At 53.0% G+C, this 11,640-nt stretch overlaps 2 protein-coding genes across 3 annotated transcripts; both read right to left on the bottom strand.

The window, feature by feature from the left end:
* Positions 1 to 79: 79 nt before the first annotated feature.
* TMEM223 (transmembrane protein 223) lies at positions 80 to 1,275 on the bottom strand. Its single transcript, XM_046644606.1, has 2 exons — positions 951 to 1,275; positions 80 to 535 (listed from the first exon to the last, which is right to left on the bottom strand). Exons 1-2 carry the CDS (start codon positions 1,264 to 1,266, stop codon positions 243 to 245), a joined length of 609 nt encoding a protein of 202 aa, XP_046500562.1. The 5' UTR covers positions 1,267 to 1,275; the 3' UTR covers positions 80 to 242.
* A 160-nt stretch (positions 1,276 to 1,435) lies between these two features.
* On the bottom strand, positions 1,436 to 11,482 carry NXF1 (nuclear RNA export factor 1). 2 transcript variants are annotated; one of them, XM_046643982.1, is made up of 21 exons: positions 11,314 to 11,478; positions 9,614 to 9,797; positions 9,238 to 9,391; positions 8,572 to 8,655; positions 8,359 to 8,463; positions 8,158 to 8,238; positions 7,980 to 8,049; positions 7,758 to 7,846; positions 7,524 to 7,631; positions 7,253 to 7,362; positions 5,402 to 5,438; positions 5,023 to 5,091; positions 4,887 to 4,942; positions 4,650 to 4,757; positions 4,475 to 4,533; positions 4,244 to 4,359; positions 4,081 to 4,123; positions 3,401 to 3,473; positions 2,724 to 2,906; positions 2,196 to 2,256; positions 1,436 to 1,783 (listed from the first exon to the last, which is right to left on the bottom strand). In XM_046643982.1, the coding sequence occupies exons 1-21, from the start codon at positions 11,339 to 11,341 to the stop codon at positions 1,745 to 1,747; spliced, it is 1,857 nt and encodes a 618-aa protein (XP_046499938.1). In that variant the 5' UTR covers positions 11,342 to 11,478; the 3' UTR covers positions 1,436 to 1,744. The 2 variants fall into 2 exon arrangements, with proteins under 2 accessions (XP_046499938.1, XP_046499939.1); XM_046643983.1 differs by lacking the exons at positions 1,436 to 1,783; positions 2,196 to 2,256; positions 2,724 to 2,906; positions 3,401 to 3,473 and adding an exon at positions 3,491 to 3,570 and having other exon boundaries at positions 11,314 to 11,482.
* Positions 11,483 to 11,640: the final 158 nt, after the last annotated feature.

The following is an 11,640-nucleotide window of genomic DNA, read 5'->3' as shown; positions in this document are numbered from 1 at the left end:
TCGTGGTACCGAGATCTTGGTGTTAAAGCACTGTAGGTAGGTGGATGGGAGGAGGAGTGAAGGCTAAACAGACATGGACCAAAACTTAAAGGTACTGTCAGGTACCTGCACTTGGGATGGCTGCCCTTTTATTTGCCGTTAATGAATCTAGGGCCACCTTGTGTGATGCTGGCTGTCACCCCATCCCTAAGGTTCAGTTTTTATTCCCCTCTGGGAGGAGTAAGTGACTCAAGGTGGTTTCTTCACAAACTACGGTAGGCACCTACAGTGTTGTCAAAGAGTTTGGTGTTGGGGAAATGTCCAGCTTTGTCCAAAAGGAAGTAGAAGCGCCGGCCTTTGACTTTCAGAGGCAACATGGCAGGGACTTCACCCCGGTGGGCCATGCAGGATACCTGGTTCAAGGGAACGGTGAAATGGGCCCCCAAGCCAAAGGGGGCATGAGTGGTGAGGGTCACCTGCTTCCCTCCAGCCCGGAGCATCACTGAACGCACGGAGCGGAGGGAAAAGAGAAGACCAGCACCAAGTACCAGGGTACCTGCAGGAAGAGCAAAGATGGGGGTGAGGGATTTTCACTGTAGAGAAGCAGCAACCTTTCCAGTGCCCTAAATAAAAAACTGTGACGATAGTAACATTTATTGAGCTCCTCTTGTACCCCAGAATCTTGTGGCAGTCATTTCTCTCAACAACCGTTAATAGAAGTCCATGCCCATTTCAAACACGAGAAAACGGGTCCAGAGCTTAAGTGACTTGCTTAAGGTAGCAGAGTGAGAGGACCTCAGCCTAAGCCTGTCTGAGGGCCTGGCACTGGGGGGTGGGGATGGAAGAGGGGGACTTCCCACTCCAGGGTGCCGCGCTCCTGTGGGGGCGGCCTGCCCACCCCTCCTCCTCATCCGGGAGGGTCGTGCCCAGCCTCCCACGTTCCCGCGGCGGGAAGCCAGCCCGCGCCTTACCGATGGCGCCGCAGCCGACAGCCAGGCCGTAGCGCCAGAGCGTGGGGCGCACGTCCGAGCGGCCGCGGGCTGGGAGCTCCGCGTCCGGGGGCCGTGCCGGGACCGGGGGCCGGGCCAAGGCTGCCACGGCCAGGGAGGCCCAGAAGACGCCCTGGCCCGCGCAGAACAGCCCGAGAACGGCGAAGAAGCGGCCCCGCTCGTGCTCGAAGAGCAGCACGTCCCGCGACGGGGCCGTATCCTGCAGGAGTCGGCGCTCTGGCAGGGCCCGCAGCGCGACGAGCAGCCGCACAGAATACCGCCGCCCAGGCACCGCCATGGCCCGCGCGGCGCCGCTTCCGGGGCGGGACTTCCTGCCGGCGGGCCCCGCCCCCTCGGAGCCCCTCCGCCCCGGGCTGGGAGGGGACCCCGGCGCCTGGCCCCGCCGAGAGCGCTGGGCGGCCTAGGGAAGGGGCCAGGCTAAACAATCCATTACGCACGACACAAAATACAATATCACTCTTTTATCTTAAAAAGTGGGGAGGATTCCGGGGTTAAGTACACAAAGCACCTAGGTCCTTCGAGTAGTTTAGTGTCAGTTCTACAAAGTAAGCTTTGGCTTCCTGGCACCAGTGAGGCTCAATCTTCCAGAAGTCTTCCAGAACGCAGGTGAAGAGACGGAGCCAGCAGCCCTCCCTCCTCAGTCACAGTCACGGGGTGGCCTCGGGGCCGGAGAGGAGGTGGTGACAACCATGACAAGGAGACATCAATATTCAAGGGCTATTTACAGGGGGCTTCTTCTGGGGCATGACTTCGGATCACTTCATGAACGCCACTTCTGGGATCTCGCCCTTGGCCTTGGAGAAAAAGGAAAGGTCAGTGAAGCCAAGCAGCCTACACCCCACGCACCCATCCCACCCCCTGACCCCATCCCCCTATCTTACTTGACCCTCGTTTTTCTGTCTTTGGCAGGGAAAGAGTGACCCTGAGCTAACATCTGTTGCCAATTTTCCTTTTTTTTCCCTCCCCAAAGTGCCAGTACATAGTTGTATATTCTAGTTGTAAATCCCTCTAGTTCTATGTGAGCCGCTGCTACCGCGTGGGCTACTGACAGACGGGTGATGTGGCTCCACACCCAGGAACCCAACCCCAGCCGCAGGAGTGAAACATGCTGCACTTTAACCACTAGGCCATAAGGGCTATCTCTATTTGACCCTCTTGAAGTCCCACAGATCCCCGTCTTTCTGCCACTGTATTCCTAAACCTCACCTTGAGATGAGTGAACGCCTGGGCAGATCTGGTGTAGTCCCAGTTGTTGTCCTGAAGGCACCTGGAGTGGAGGAAGACAGGCAGTCCCATTAGAGCCAACACGCACTCATCCTGGCCACTAAATGCCACTTCAAAATCCATTCTGTAGAAACACTCGCCAGAGTTTGCCAACAACTGTATATACTTTTGCACTATTTATACAAGTAAAAACATCCAACTGTCTATCAATGGTCTACTGATTACAAATATTAAATAGTTATCAAGAAAACCAAGGTAATTTTTATACAAATAGGGAAAAACATTTATGGGATAAGTAATAAAAGTTGCAGAACAATATATAAAAAGGGATTTCATTTTGCCTTTAAATTTTGTTATGCTAATTTATGCATAGTACAAATTTTTTTATGGACAATCCTTTTTATTTAAGCAATAAAAAGAGTTTTGGCTTTTAAGATTTCAGGAGCACTCATCATTCACTACCAGCCCTACCTCAGTTTACCCCTATTCCTACACATGCCCAGCACTCACTTCTGGGACCACTCGAGGTTCATGCCAGACTGGGTCGAGAATGCCTGCAGCATTTCCTGCTGCTCTGGGGAGAGGGTGGGCACTGGGCTGGAGGAAGGTGTGGGTGCAGGCATGGCAAAGGCTCTTTGGATCTCGTCGGGGCTGGCATTCCGCACAAACAGCTCGTCGTTTACGATGCACAGCCTTGGGGACAAAAAGCACCTTAGACAGCTGGACAGACAGACCTCATACTTGACACACAGATTCTTTCAATACCCACCAAGTCCCCCTCCCGCTCTTAGCTATCACCTTTTATCATCTACCCCGTTTCCTGTGGACTCCAGGTATGGGGGTACCTACCAAACACACTAGAATTATACATTCTCCCCCAACTTATGGACAGTTCTTAGCCCCCGTTTATCTTCACAACAGACTGAGGAAATGAATAGTGTTATATCAGTTTTCAGATGGGGAAACTTGCCCTTAGCTAGAAGTGGTGGGGCCAGGATGAAAACCCAGACAGTCTGACTCCACAGCCAAGCTCTTAGCTACTATGTGAGCCTGCCCCTCTGATTGCCTTGCCTTTCTAAAATGCTGAAAATACTCTGAAGACTGACTCCACCTCCCCCGACCCCAAATTCCTAGAGTGCTGGCCATGGATTGGGACTGGGACCCCATGTGGTAAGCCAAACACTTACCCTGAATTGCTGGCAGGAACAGCAACGAACGTCCGGGTGAAGGCTCGCAAAGAATCCCGAGACTTTCCATCCACTGCAGTGATAACAAGGGCAGTGACCCCTTAGGGTTGCTCATGCTTTCTGTTTACAGTCTGCTGCTCAGATCACGGTCTGATCTGATACAAGGAACCCTAAGTGGGCCAGACAGGGGTGATTATGTCTGTACAGGGGTGCAGGGGTGGGAGGAGTGTCAGAGTCAGGGAGGACAATGATAATTAACCGCCAGCACCCCACTGCTAGACCATGTGTGTGCCACATCCTGTGCCAAGCACTATATAAGTCGCTTCATTTACTCTCCATAGCACCACTACGAGACAGCTCTCATTAACCCCCTTCTACAAATACAGAATCTGAGGCTCAGAGATAATGTAAATTGCCCATAGACACAAAGGACCAAGGTTGGGGTGGCAGCTCAGACCTGTCTGACTCCAAAGTCTGTGTCCTAGCACTCAGGCTTTTCCTATGTCCCAGACAGGAAATCCATGTAGAGAGGGTAGGCCAAATGAAGGTGGCTTGGGGGCAGAACGGGAGGAAGTGGTCAGGGAAATAGAGGGAAGAGAAGGTAACTGAGAGTGTAGCTGAGGAAGACTCTAGCTGGGGGAGGGACCACTCTGCAAACTGAGGGCTCCAAAGAGTCTCACCTTCCTTGAAGACCCCATTGACAGAAAAACACAGCAACGTGCTCTGAAAGAGAAGCAGCACCAGTTACCATGTAGGCTCCCAGTCAGACCCTGAGCCTCCCTTGTCTCTTAACCGCCCCTTCCCCACTTCCAGGCCTTTGTCAGTGAAGAAGTGCGTGCTTACTGTCTGAGCGCTTATGTCTACCACGAAAGAATTGACGTCATGCTGAGTTTTGGGCAACTCATTGAGGAAGGCAACAACGTTGAGACGTGTGTGTTTCAGCAGCCGGAACCGCAGGGCTGTAGTAGGTGAAGGAGAACCCAAGGTTAGGGGCTGCCGCAGACCCCTGACCCCTACGACTGATTCCTTCTCATCCCCTTCTTCCAGCCTGTTTTGCTCACGTCACACACTTACTAGGGTCTTTAAGCTTCTTCACATTCCTGCTGTCCTTGAAATACTCGGCCAAGTTGCTTCTGAGGGAACAGGAGGAAAGGAGGCAGTGGTCAGAGCAGTGTGGATGCCAGCAGGTGCTGGCCTGCATTTGCCGAGAAACTCTGGTCCTGGGCAGGCTCTGGGATGTGAGACTCACCGGGCAGGGTTCTGGGGGATGAAAGGAATGCTCAGGGAGCAGCAGGCTCCATCATGATAGGCATCCAGGAGCCGCTGCCGGTCTCCAGAGTCATAAATTGCATAGTACCTGTGGGGACAACAGAAAAGGTCTGAGCTCCATGGTCTGGATCCACAAAGGGACCCAAGAGCTCTCAAGAATGAGTCGTGCTGGGACTAACCCACCTCTCCCCAGCCTCAGGGGCCCTACAATACTTACTGCTGCAAGAAGTGCAGGACCAGATTTTTCAGGGTCTCTGTTCCAAAATAGCTTCCCTGGAATCAAACAGATATTAGGACCATGTAACCCACAGCCTCCTCCCAACACAAGTTCTAACTCTGGCCCCGCTTCTCACCTTGCAGGGTGGTAACATCGTGGGGGCTTCAACATCAAAGGCAATTGGCGGGGGTAACTCATGGCCATCCTGCAGAAAGAAAGTGAAAGGTGACAGTGTAAACCAGAGAAAAAAGGCTAAATGAATAATTAGATGGGAGAATTAGGAGTGAGGGGTCTGAGGTCAAGTGTAAAAGATTCCTGGCAAAGGTCCAGGAATTCTGAAAGATGCAATTGTGTCTACAGGCATTTTTCTGGAAAGAAGGATTATAGCATTTGTCAGATTCTCAAAGGCCTCCATGTCCCCAAACTAGTGGTCATATGAACACGTGTTAGGCAAGATCTTGGGGGTGGGAGACGCCATGCTCACCAGAAGAGAATGAAAAAAGTTATGGACTTACCAGACGTAGCAATTTGGGAAATCGTTCACGAATGGCGCTGTCAAGAACGGGACAGAAGTGAGTGATGCTTCAGAGCCACCGTGCCTCCTGGGCTGCTCTAGGAGCAAATACAACACCCGAGGGACAGCCCAGCCCATCCTGCTCATCCTCTCACTCCTTCCCAGCCTCTGAGCTCCAGGAAAAATGGCCCCACTCCCCACCTCACCCGGGGCACCCAAAAATGACTGCCTTGAAGGCTGACTCTCTCCTCTCTGCCTGACCCGAGCGCCACAGGAGCAGCGCTTCCAGCCCAGGCCTGAAGCCCAGGACCTCCTTCCCTCCCTGCCCCCCTTACCTTCTACCTACTCACCTGTGCAGCCCCGGGAGGAGGGAATGGGGTGGGAGCCCAGGGGCTCCGCTGCCTCAACAGGTATCCATCAGTTCTGCCAGGTCTGGCTGTGGCCAAGACCAGAACACACCACAGGGATGGCACAGGATGTTGGGGCAGGGAGATGAGCAAGGTGGGACTCAGGAAAAGCAAGGCAAAGGAATCAGAGAGGGAAGGAAGAGGAGAAGGGAAAGAAAGAAAAGGCAGGAAGGAGCCAGAGGCAAGGGAGAGATTGGGGGGCGATACAGGGGAGCAGAGAGAAAAAGGAAAGAGAAAGCAGAGAAAAAGTGGAAGAAATATGAGGCGAGGAGGCGTTCGGAAAAAAGAGGGAGAAAAGAGGGAAGAAGGCACCTGACATAGCCCTTTCCTTCCGCTGCCCCTTTCCCACTGGTCCAAGGTAGAAATGGAAATGAATTCTTGTTGCGGCAAGAGAGCAGATGCTGTTGGCCAGGTCTCTGTCTGCTACCTGGGTCCCGATCTGGGCTGGGCGTGGGAAAGCGAAGCAGCCATGGGGGCAGGAGACCTCCCTCGGAAGGGCTGAGGGTTCAGGCCCCTGCAAAGTTGGGGGGGTGAGGGTCTTTGCCCCACCTCTGTTGGCCCCCAAGTTCTCTCCTGATGGCCCCTCTGCGACTGTGCCTGTCTTAGGTTGTTCCTTCCCCGAGGAATCTTACCCGTCTCTGGCTAACCAGCCATCCTCCGGGGCCAAGCAGGGTGATGTGAGGTGTGCGAGTGAGCAAGGGGCAGTGCCCTCCGAGAGGGTCAATTCTCTGTCTCCTTGGTAGCCTTTGCCCCCGTGGCCTCCACGCCCAGCACCTGCCTTGGGATTCCCTCGCCTGCTGGCGGGGCCCCGGCTCTGGTCACATGTCTTGGGGAACCCAGGGTTCTTCTCCAGGGAGGGCCCAGTGCACAGCACTGGGCAAGAGAGACAGACTGCATGGCACCAGCCCCCAGGAGGCCTCAACCTCAGCATGGGCTGGAAAGTCCAGGCAACAGCCTTAGGCAAGTGGATCTTGAGAAAATCGTCCCTCTTGGCAAAAGGGCAAGAGGGCCCATCACAAGACAAAGGAGGGAAGGCCCATCAGCAGGAACTCCCAGAGAGGGAGGGCTTTCTCAGCCCAGGGATACCAGGCTCTTGGCCCAAGGCAACTCCACACATGGGGCACATATAAGATACCCCCGGTCCTGGGGAGATGCCCTTCCTGGAACAGTAGGGTAGGGAGGTTCTAGAAAAGGCTGTGTTCAGGAACGAAGCAGAAAAGCCACAGAACCAGCAAGGTCAGGTGAGAAGGAAGGAAAGGAGAACTCAGGGCAAAGCTGGGAGAGACACGGACAGACAAAAGGGAAGAGCACGTGATCCTCCCAAAGGATAGGTGGTTCCAGCTCAGGGCTGCACATCTCCTGCAACGGCCACTGGTCAGGGTGCATTACCTCAGCCTCCCAGGGGGTGAAGGTCCCCAGGAGGGGAGACAGAGGCTACAACTGACCTGATATAAGTGGACTGGTCTCGGAAGGTGTCACACAGGGGGTTTCCGTCAAGCCACAGCTCTTCTAGCTTCAGGCCTTTTACCTTGTCCAACTCCCTCTCAGACTTCAACTGCAAAGGAGGGGGAGAAAAGACAAGAAGACGCCTTGGTAAAGAGAGCCAGCTAGATCCCCATACCCTTAACCCCTACCCTCATGTCTTCAATCCCCTCCCAAGCCCTCTCCACCCTTTGCCCACCCCATTCAACACATAAGTGGGCTCTCAAGTCTCACCTCATTTCCAGAGAGGTTTAGGATCTTTAGGTTGGGCGCTTTCTGCACAATGCTGGACAGGTCATCCAACCTGTATAGCTTATTGTTGCTCAAGTTCAGGGACAACAGCTGTGGGGAGAAAAAGTTTAGAGGAAGTACCACCAGCAAGGAGATCAGAGACAAACCTGCCTCCCAACCCCATCCAATCTATCCCACCCTGTTTCCTCCCAACTAATACCCGGACAAAGGCCTCACCTCGGGGATGTTCTCTTCAATGATTCGCAGGGTAGCCACCATACAGCTTTTACGATTCAGGACAACATCAATGTTCTGGGCCACCAAATCTTTAGGAAGGAAAGGGAAGTCTGACAGGGCTTGCCCAGGCTAGAGTTAGCACCAGACCACTCTCCAACTTTCCCTGCCTGACAGATGCCCCTGGGGCCCCAACTGTCTGAGAATTACTGCTGTCAGCCATACCTGGGTCTGAACGGAGGCCTTTGAGGTCAAGTGCTTGTTGGGAGCCATCGTATCGTTTGCTCATGATCAGCTACAGAGGAAGAAAAAGGGTTCAGTGGTCCCTAGGGTTGTGTGTGGGGTTGGGAGAGAGAAGTGGTGGGACTGGGGTGGAAATACACGTTACTTGAGCTTGCCTCACCTTTAGCTGCTCTACTTGTTCTGGTTTCAGCTCATTCTGCACAGAATGGGGCGGAACAGAGGCGTTGATGATGATAGATATCTGCAGGGCAGACACAAAGCACACAGTGAACTCTAGGGAAGCCCAAGCCCCAGGCCCGAGACCAGTCTGTGCCCTGAGCACCAATCCCCAGCCCTGCCAAGCCAGGCCCTTCACACACACCCTTCGGTTCTCCTGATCCAAAATCTTATAGTTGACAGCCTTCAATGCAGAGGCGGTACTGGCATCCTCAACGAAAAACTGGGCCCGTGTGTTTTCATAGTGAAACTGCAAGGAGAGGAAACAAGAGCATTAGACTTAGAACCCGGAGCCCCTGGTCTAGCTGGCCCCTCTGCCTTCCCTGGTGCCTAGGCAGCCACTCAGGCCTTATCTTACCTCAACAGGGGTGAAAGGGACACTGCACTTGCTCTGAATCACACTTAGGAGCCACGCCTTGTCATATTTTCTGCCATAAGGAATCTAAACGAGAGAAAGAGAAGGGAACAAATGTAACTAAGGCTGACCAGCAGGGCCAATCCAGTGCTCACCTGTACCTTCTACCAAGCTTTCAAAGATCTTCTAAGGAAAGGACCAGTTGAAGGTTTTCTACTTAAGCCAGACATGGATTCCTTAACCTCCTTTCTCTTCATTTAGACTTATTATTCCTCAAAAGAATCAAATCATCTGATATTATTTATTCTAAACAGTTCCAAGATATTATTTATACCTTGTCTGCTCCTCAGAGAACTTAAGGGGCCCCAACCCCCACATTTGGCTTGGTCAAATGGAGACATCAAAGGAATTCTCCCCTTCCCAACGCAGTTACCACGCTTCCCTTCAGATGGCCTCCCCATCCTGCCCCTCCTGCCTGTCCTCTTCTACTCCTTCTCTGCACCTGCTCATAGGTGTTCTAAGACAGTGATTCTTAGGAGAAAGGATAGATCCTTGATTGCGGAGTGAATAGCTGAAAAGACTGATTCTTGTGGAGTGAAAAGTAAACCACCTTCCCTCTGAGCCCGGCCTCTTATCTCCCCTCCACCATCTATCTTCTAAGATACTCACTGTAATCTTAAACCAGTTCTTTGCCGTCCCATCCTGGCTGGTGCCAGCCCCTCCTCTTTCTTGAGGAGGTCTGTCTCTCCGCACAGTAATATGAATTCGGTCGCGATCATGCCAACCATCACCCCGACGGTTGGGTCGGGCAGCATAGGGGTTGCTGTGGGAAAGAAGAGAATAAAACGTCCACAGACATTAAGAATGTCTTCTCAAAGACCTTCCTAGACTGTTACCAGGACTACAACTAAGACTGTTCAACCATTAAGCCGGTCCTGGCATTTCTCAGTCTTCCAGGTGGGAAGAGAAATGACATGGAGAGTAAGCAGGCTGGTGTATAAACAAATGAGTCACTAAATTCAAACCAGATCAACTGGTCACTTACTATCTTACTCGGGGAACATCCTGGGCATCACTCATTGCCACATCTCTGTCATCGTCCTCAAGGCGGGAAGACCGAATGCCAGAACCTCCTCTTCCAGACCTACGGTTCCCCTCACTAGACTTCCACCGGAAAGGACCCCGGCCTTTCTTTCTTCTTTGAGGGAAACTAACGCGGTCATCGTGCTCTGGGGTTGGAAACAGAACACAAATCAGAAAATACATCACTAGTCCAGCTACTCTGGTGTGCTAATCACAGTATCCAGCACCCTGCACTGTAGGATGAGATATACACTAACAATAGAGACCACCTCCATGCAAACTCCTCTGCTTGTCCAGAGAAAGAACCCTCTCCATGAGATGGCAGCATCAGGGAAAAATTATTGGAAAACTGTGTACGGCTTTTGAAAAATGAAGCAGAATCTAGAACTACAGAAAAGAAAAGTAGAATGTGGAAGTGTGAGTGACGCAAAAGCGTAACTGGATACAACTCAGAGACCCTGAAAGTCACCTAAAATCTACTTTCTCTTAGCCTCCCAAATCTACTTAACCCCGATCAAAATGTGGATGGTGACCTTTCTCACATCTCCTAAAACCAATCAACCACAATGACTATGTCAGCTTTCAGTAAACAATCCTTCTCTTGCCTATACAGTACAAACGTCAGGTACAAATATGGCCAATTTAAGGGTTTCTTTAAAAGTCTTGTTCTCAAACTGCCACTCTGAAGTTTTGAGAGTGAGCTCTTCATTTCCTTGGCCAGAAATGCTTTTTAACTCAGGAGACAACACCTAGACTCAGGCTCTAGCGGCAACCAGGTAGGGTGCTTAACTGAGGGTCCTTGAATGCTCTCCAGGAACATGAGCCTCTGAATCCTGGTGTGTAGCAACGGCTTCTTAAAAAAAAATCCATGACTCCCGAAAAAGGTCTGCCTAATGCCTAGTACTCTGCAATAAACCTGAAGAAATTACCCTAGAAAGAAAGAATAAATGAATAGAAGGCGCAGCTAACGTTCACTGAGAACTTTCTCCAGCAGGTACTATGCTCCAAGCACTTGATAGGAATGATGCCATTTTAACACACACACGGACACAAACTTAGGAGATAAGTACTGTTTCTACCTTCATTAAGGGGGTGGAAAATGAGGCCTGAGTAACTCACTCAAGCTTCTCGTAGCCAACTGAGGAGTGAAACCTTGGCTGTCATGTGCTCCTAACCACTACTCAGGACTAAAACCCTGTGTGTATTTGGTCTAGCACATCGAGTTGGTGTGTAGATCTAATATATTAAGCCAAAGCCAAAGTCGCAGGGGAGGTGGGGCAAGACCGACTGGACGCCGTAGAAAATAGGGCACGGGCAGCCCATGAGCAAGGAAGGAACTGACGCACATTAAAGGAAGAGTCTGGACGCCAAACTGAATTGACAGGCACCAACCAAAGTTCAAAGGAATCTCGTCCCCCCACCACCGAGACCCCCGCTCCGAGACCCAGGTCCTCCAAACGTCAGGATTCGGAGTCAACAAGTCGGGCGCCCGCCCTCGAGTCCAGTCGGGCCCCCGGGCTGCCTCGCCCCAGCCCGCGCCGCCGCCACTCACCGCGGACGCCGGGCCCCTCGCGGCCTCAGGCCCCGAGGCTGCGGCCTAGGCTGGCGCCACCCACTCGGGCCCCAGATCGCCCGCTCCCTGGCCCGGAGGCTGGCACTGACCGTTGTATGACTTCCCCTCGTCCGCCATGGTACAGCGAGACACACGGGCGAGCTCAGGCGCGGCCCGCGACGCCACCAAACGTCCGAAAGCCCAAGCGCTCCGGGCCGAAGCGCTCCTACACCCGGCACCACCGCATTTATCCAGCCGAATACGTCGCGCGCAGCCGACGTCCCGGGCGGTAGGCGGTACCGCCGGAAGGGACTGCGGCCCTCTGCGCGTGCGCACTCGGCGAGCAGCCGAGCGGGGGGCGGGGCCCGGCCGCGCTCGCCCCGCCCAGGACCTGAGCCCCGCAGGGCCCCCGTGCCTCGCCGCCTTCTTTCATCGTT

Source organism: Equus quagga, chromosome 17, assembly GCF_021613505.1.
Source record: "Equus quagga isolate Etosha38 chromosome 17, UCLA_HA_Equagga_1.0, whole genome shotgun sequence".
Lineage (NCBI taxonomy): Eukaryota > Metazoa > Chordata > Mammalia > Perissodactyla > Equidae > Equus > Equus quagga.
The sequence above is the reverse complement of the archived record's forward strand: the minus strand, read 5'-3'. Positions and strand labels throughout refer to the sequence as shown.

Coding starts and splice junctions, on each gene's coding strand:
- NXF1 (XM_046643982.1), bottom strand. CDS start 11,341: ATGGCGGACGAGGGGAAGTCATACAACG. Junction 5,092..5,401: donor TTCCCAAATTGCTACGTCTG/GTAAGTCCATAA, acceptor TTCTTTCTGCAG/GATGGCCATGAGTTACCCCC. Junction 4,124..4,243: donor TAGACATAAGCGCTCAGACA/GTAAGCACGCAC, acceptor CTTCTCTTTCAG/AGCACGTTGCTGTGTTTTTC.
- TMEM223 (XM_046644606.1), bottom strand. CDS start 1,266: ATGGCGGTGCCTGGGCGGCGGTATTCTGTGCGGCTGCTCGTCGCGCTG. Junction 536..950: donor TGTCGGCTGCGGCGCCATCG/GTAAGGCGCGGG, acceptor CTCTTCCTGCAG/GTACCCTGGTACTTGGTGCT.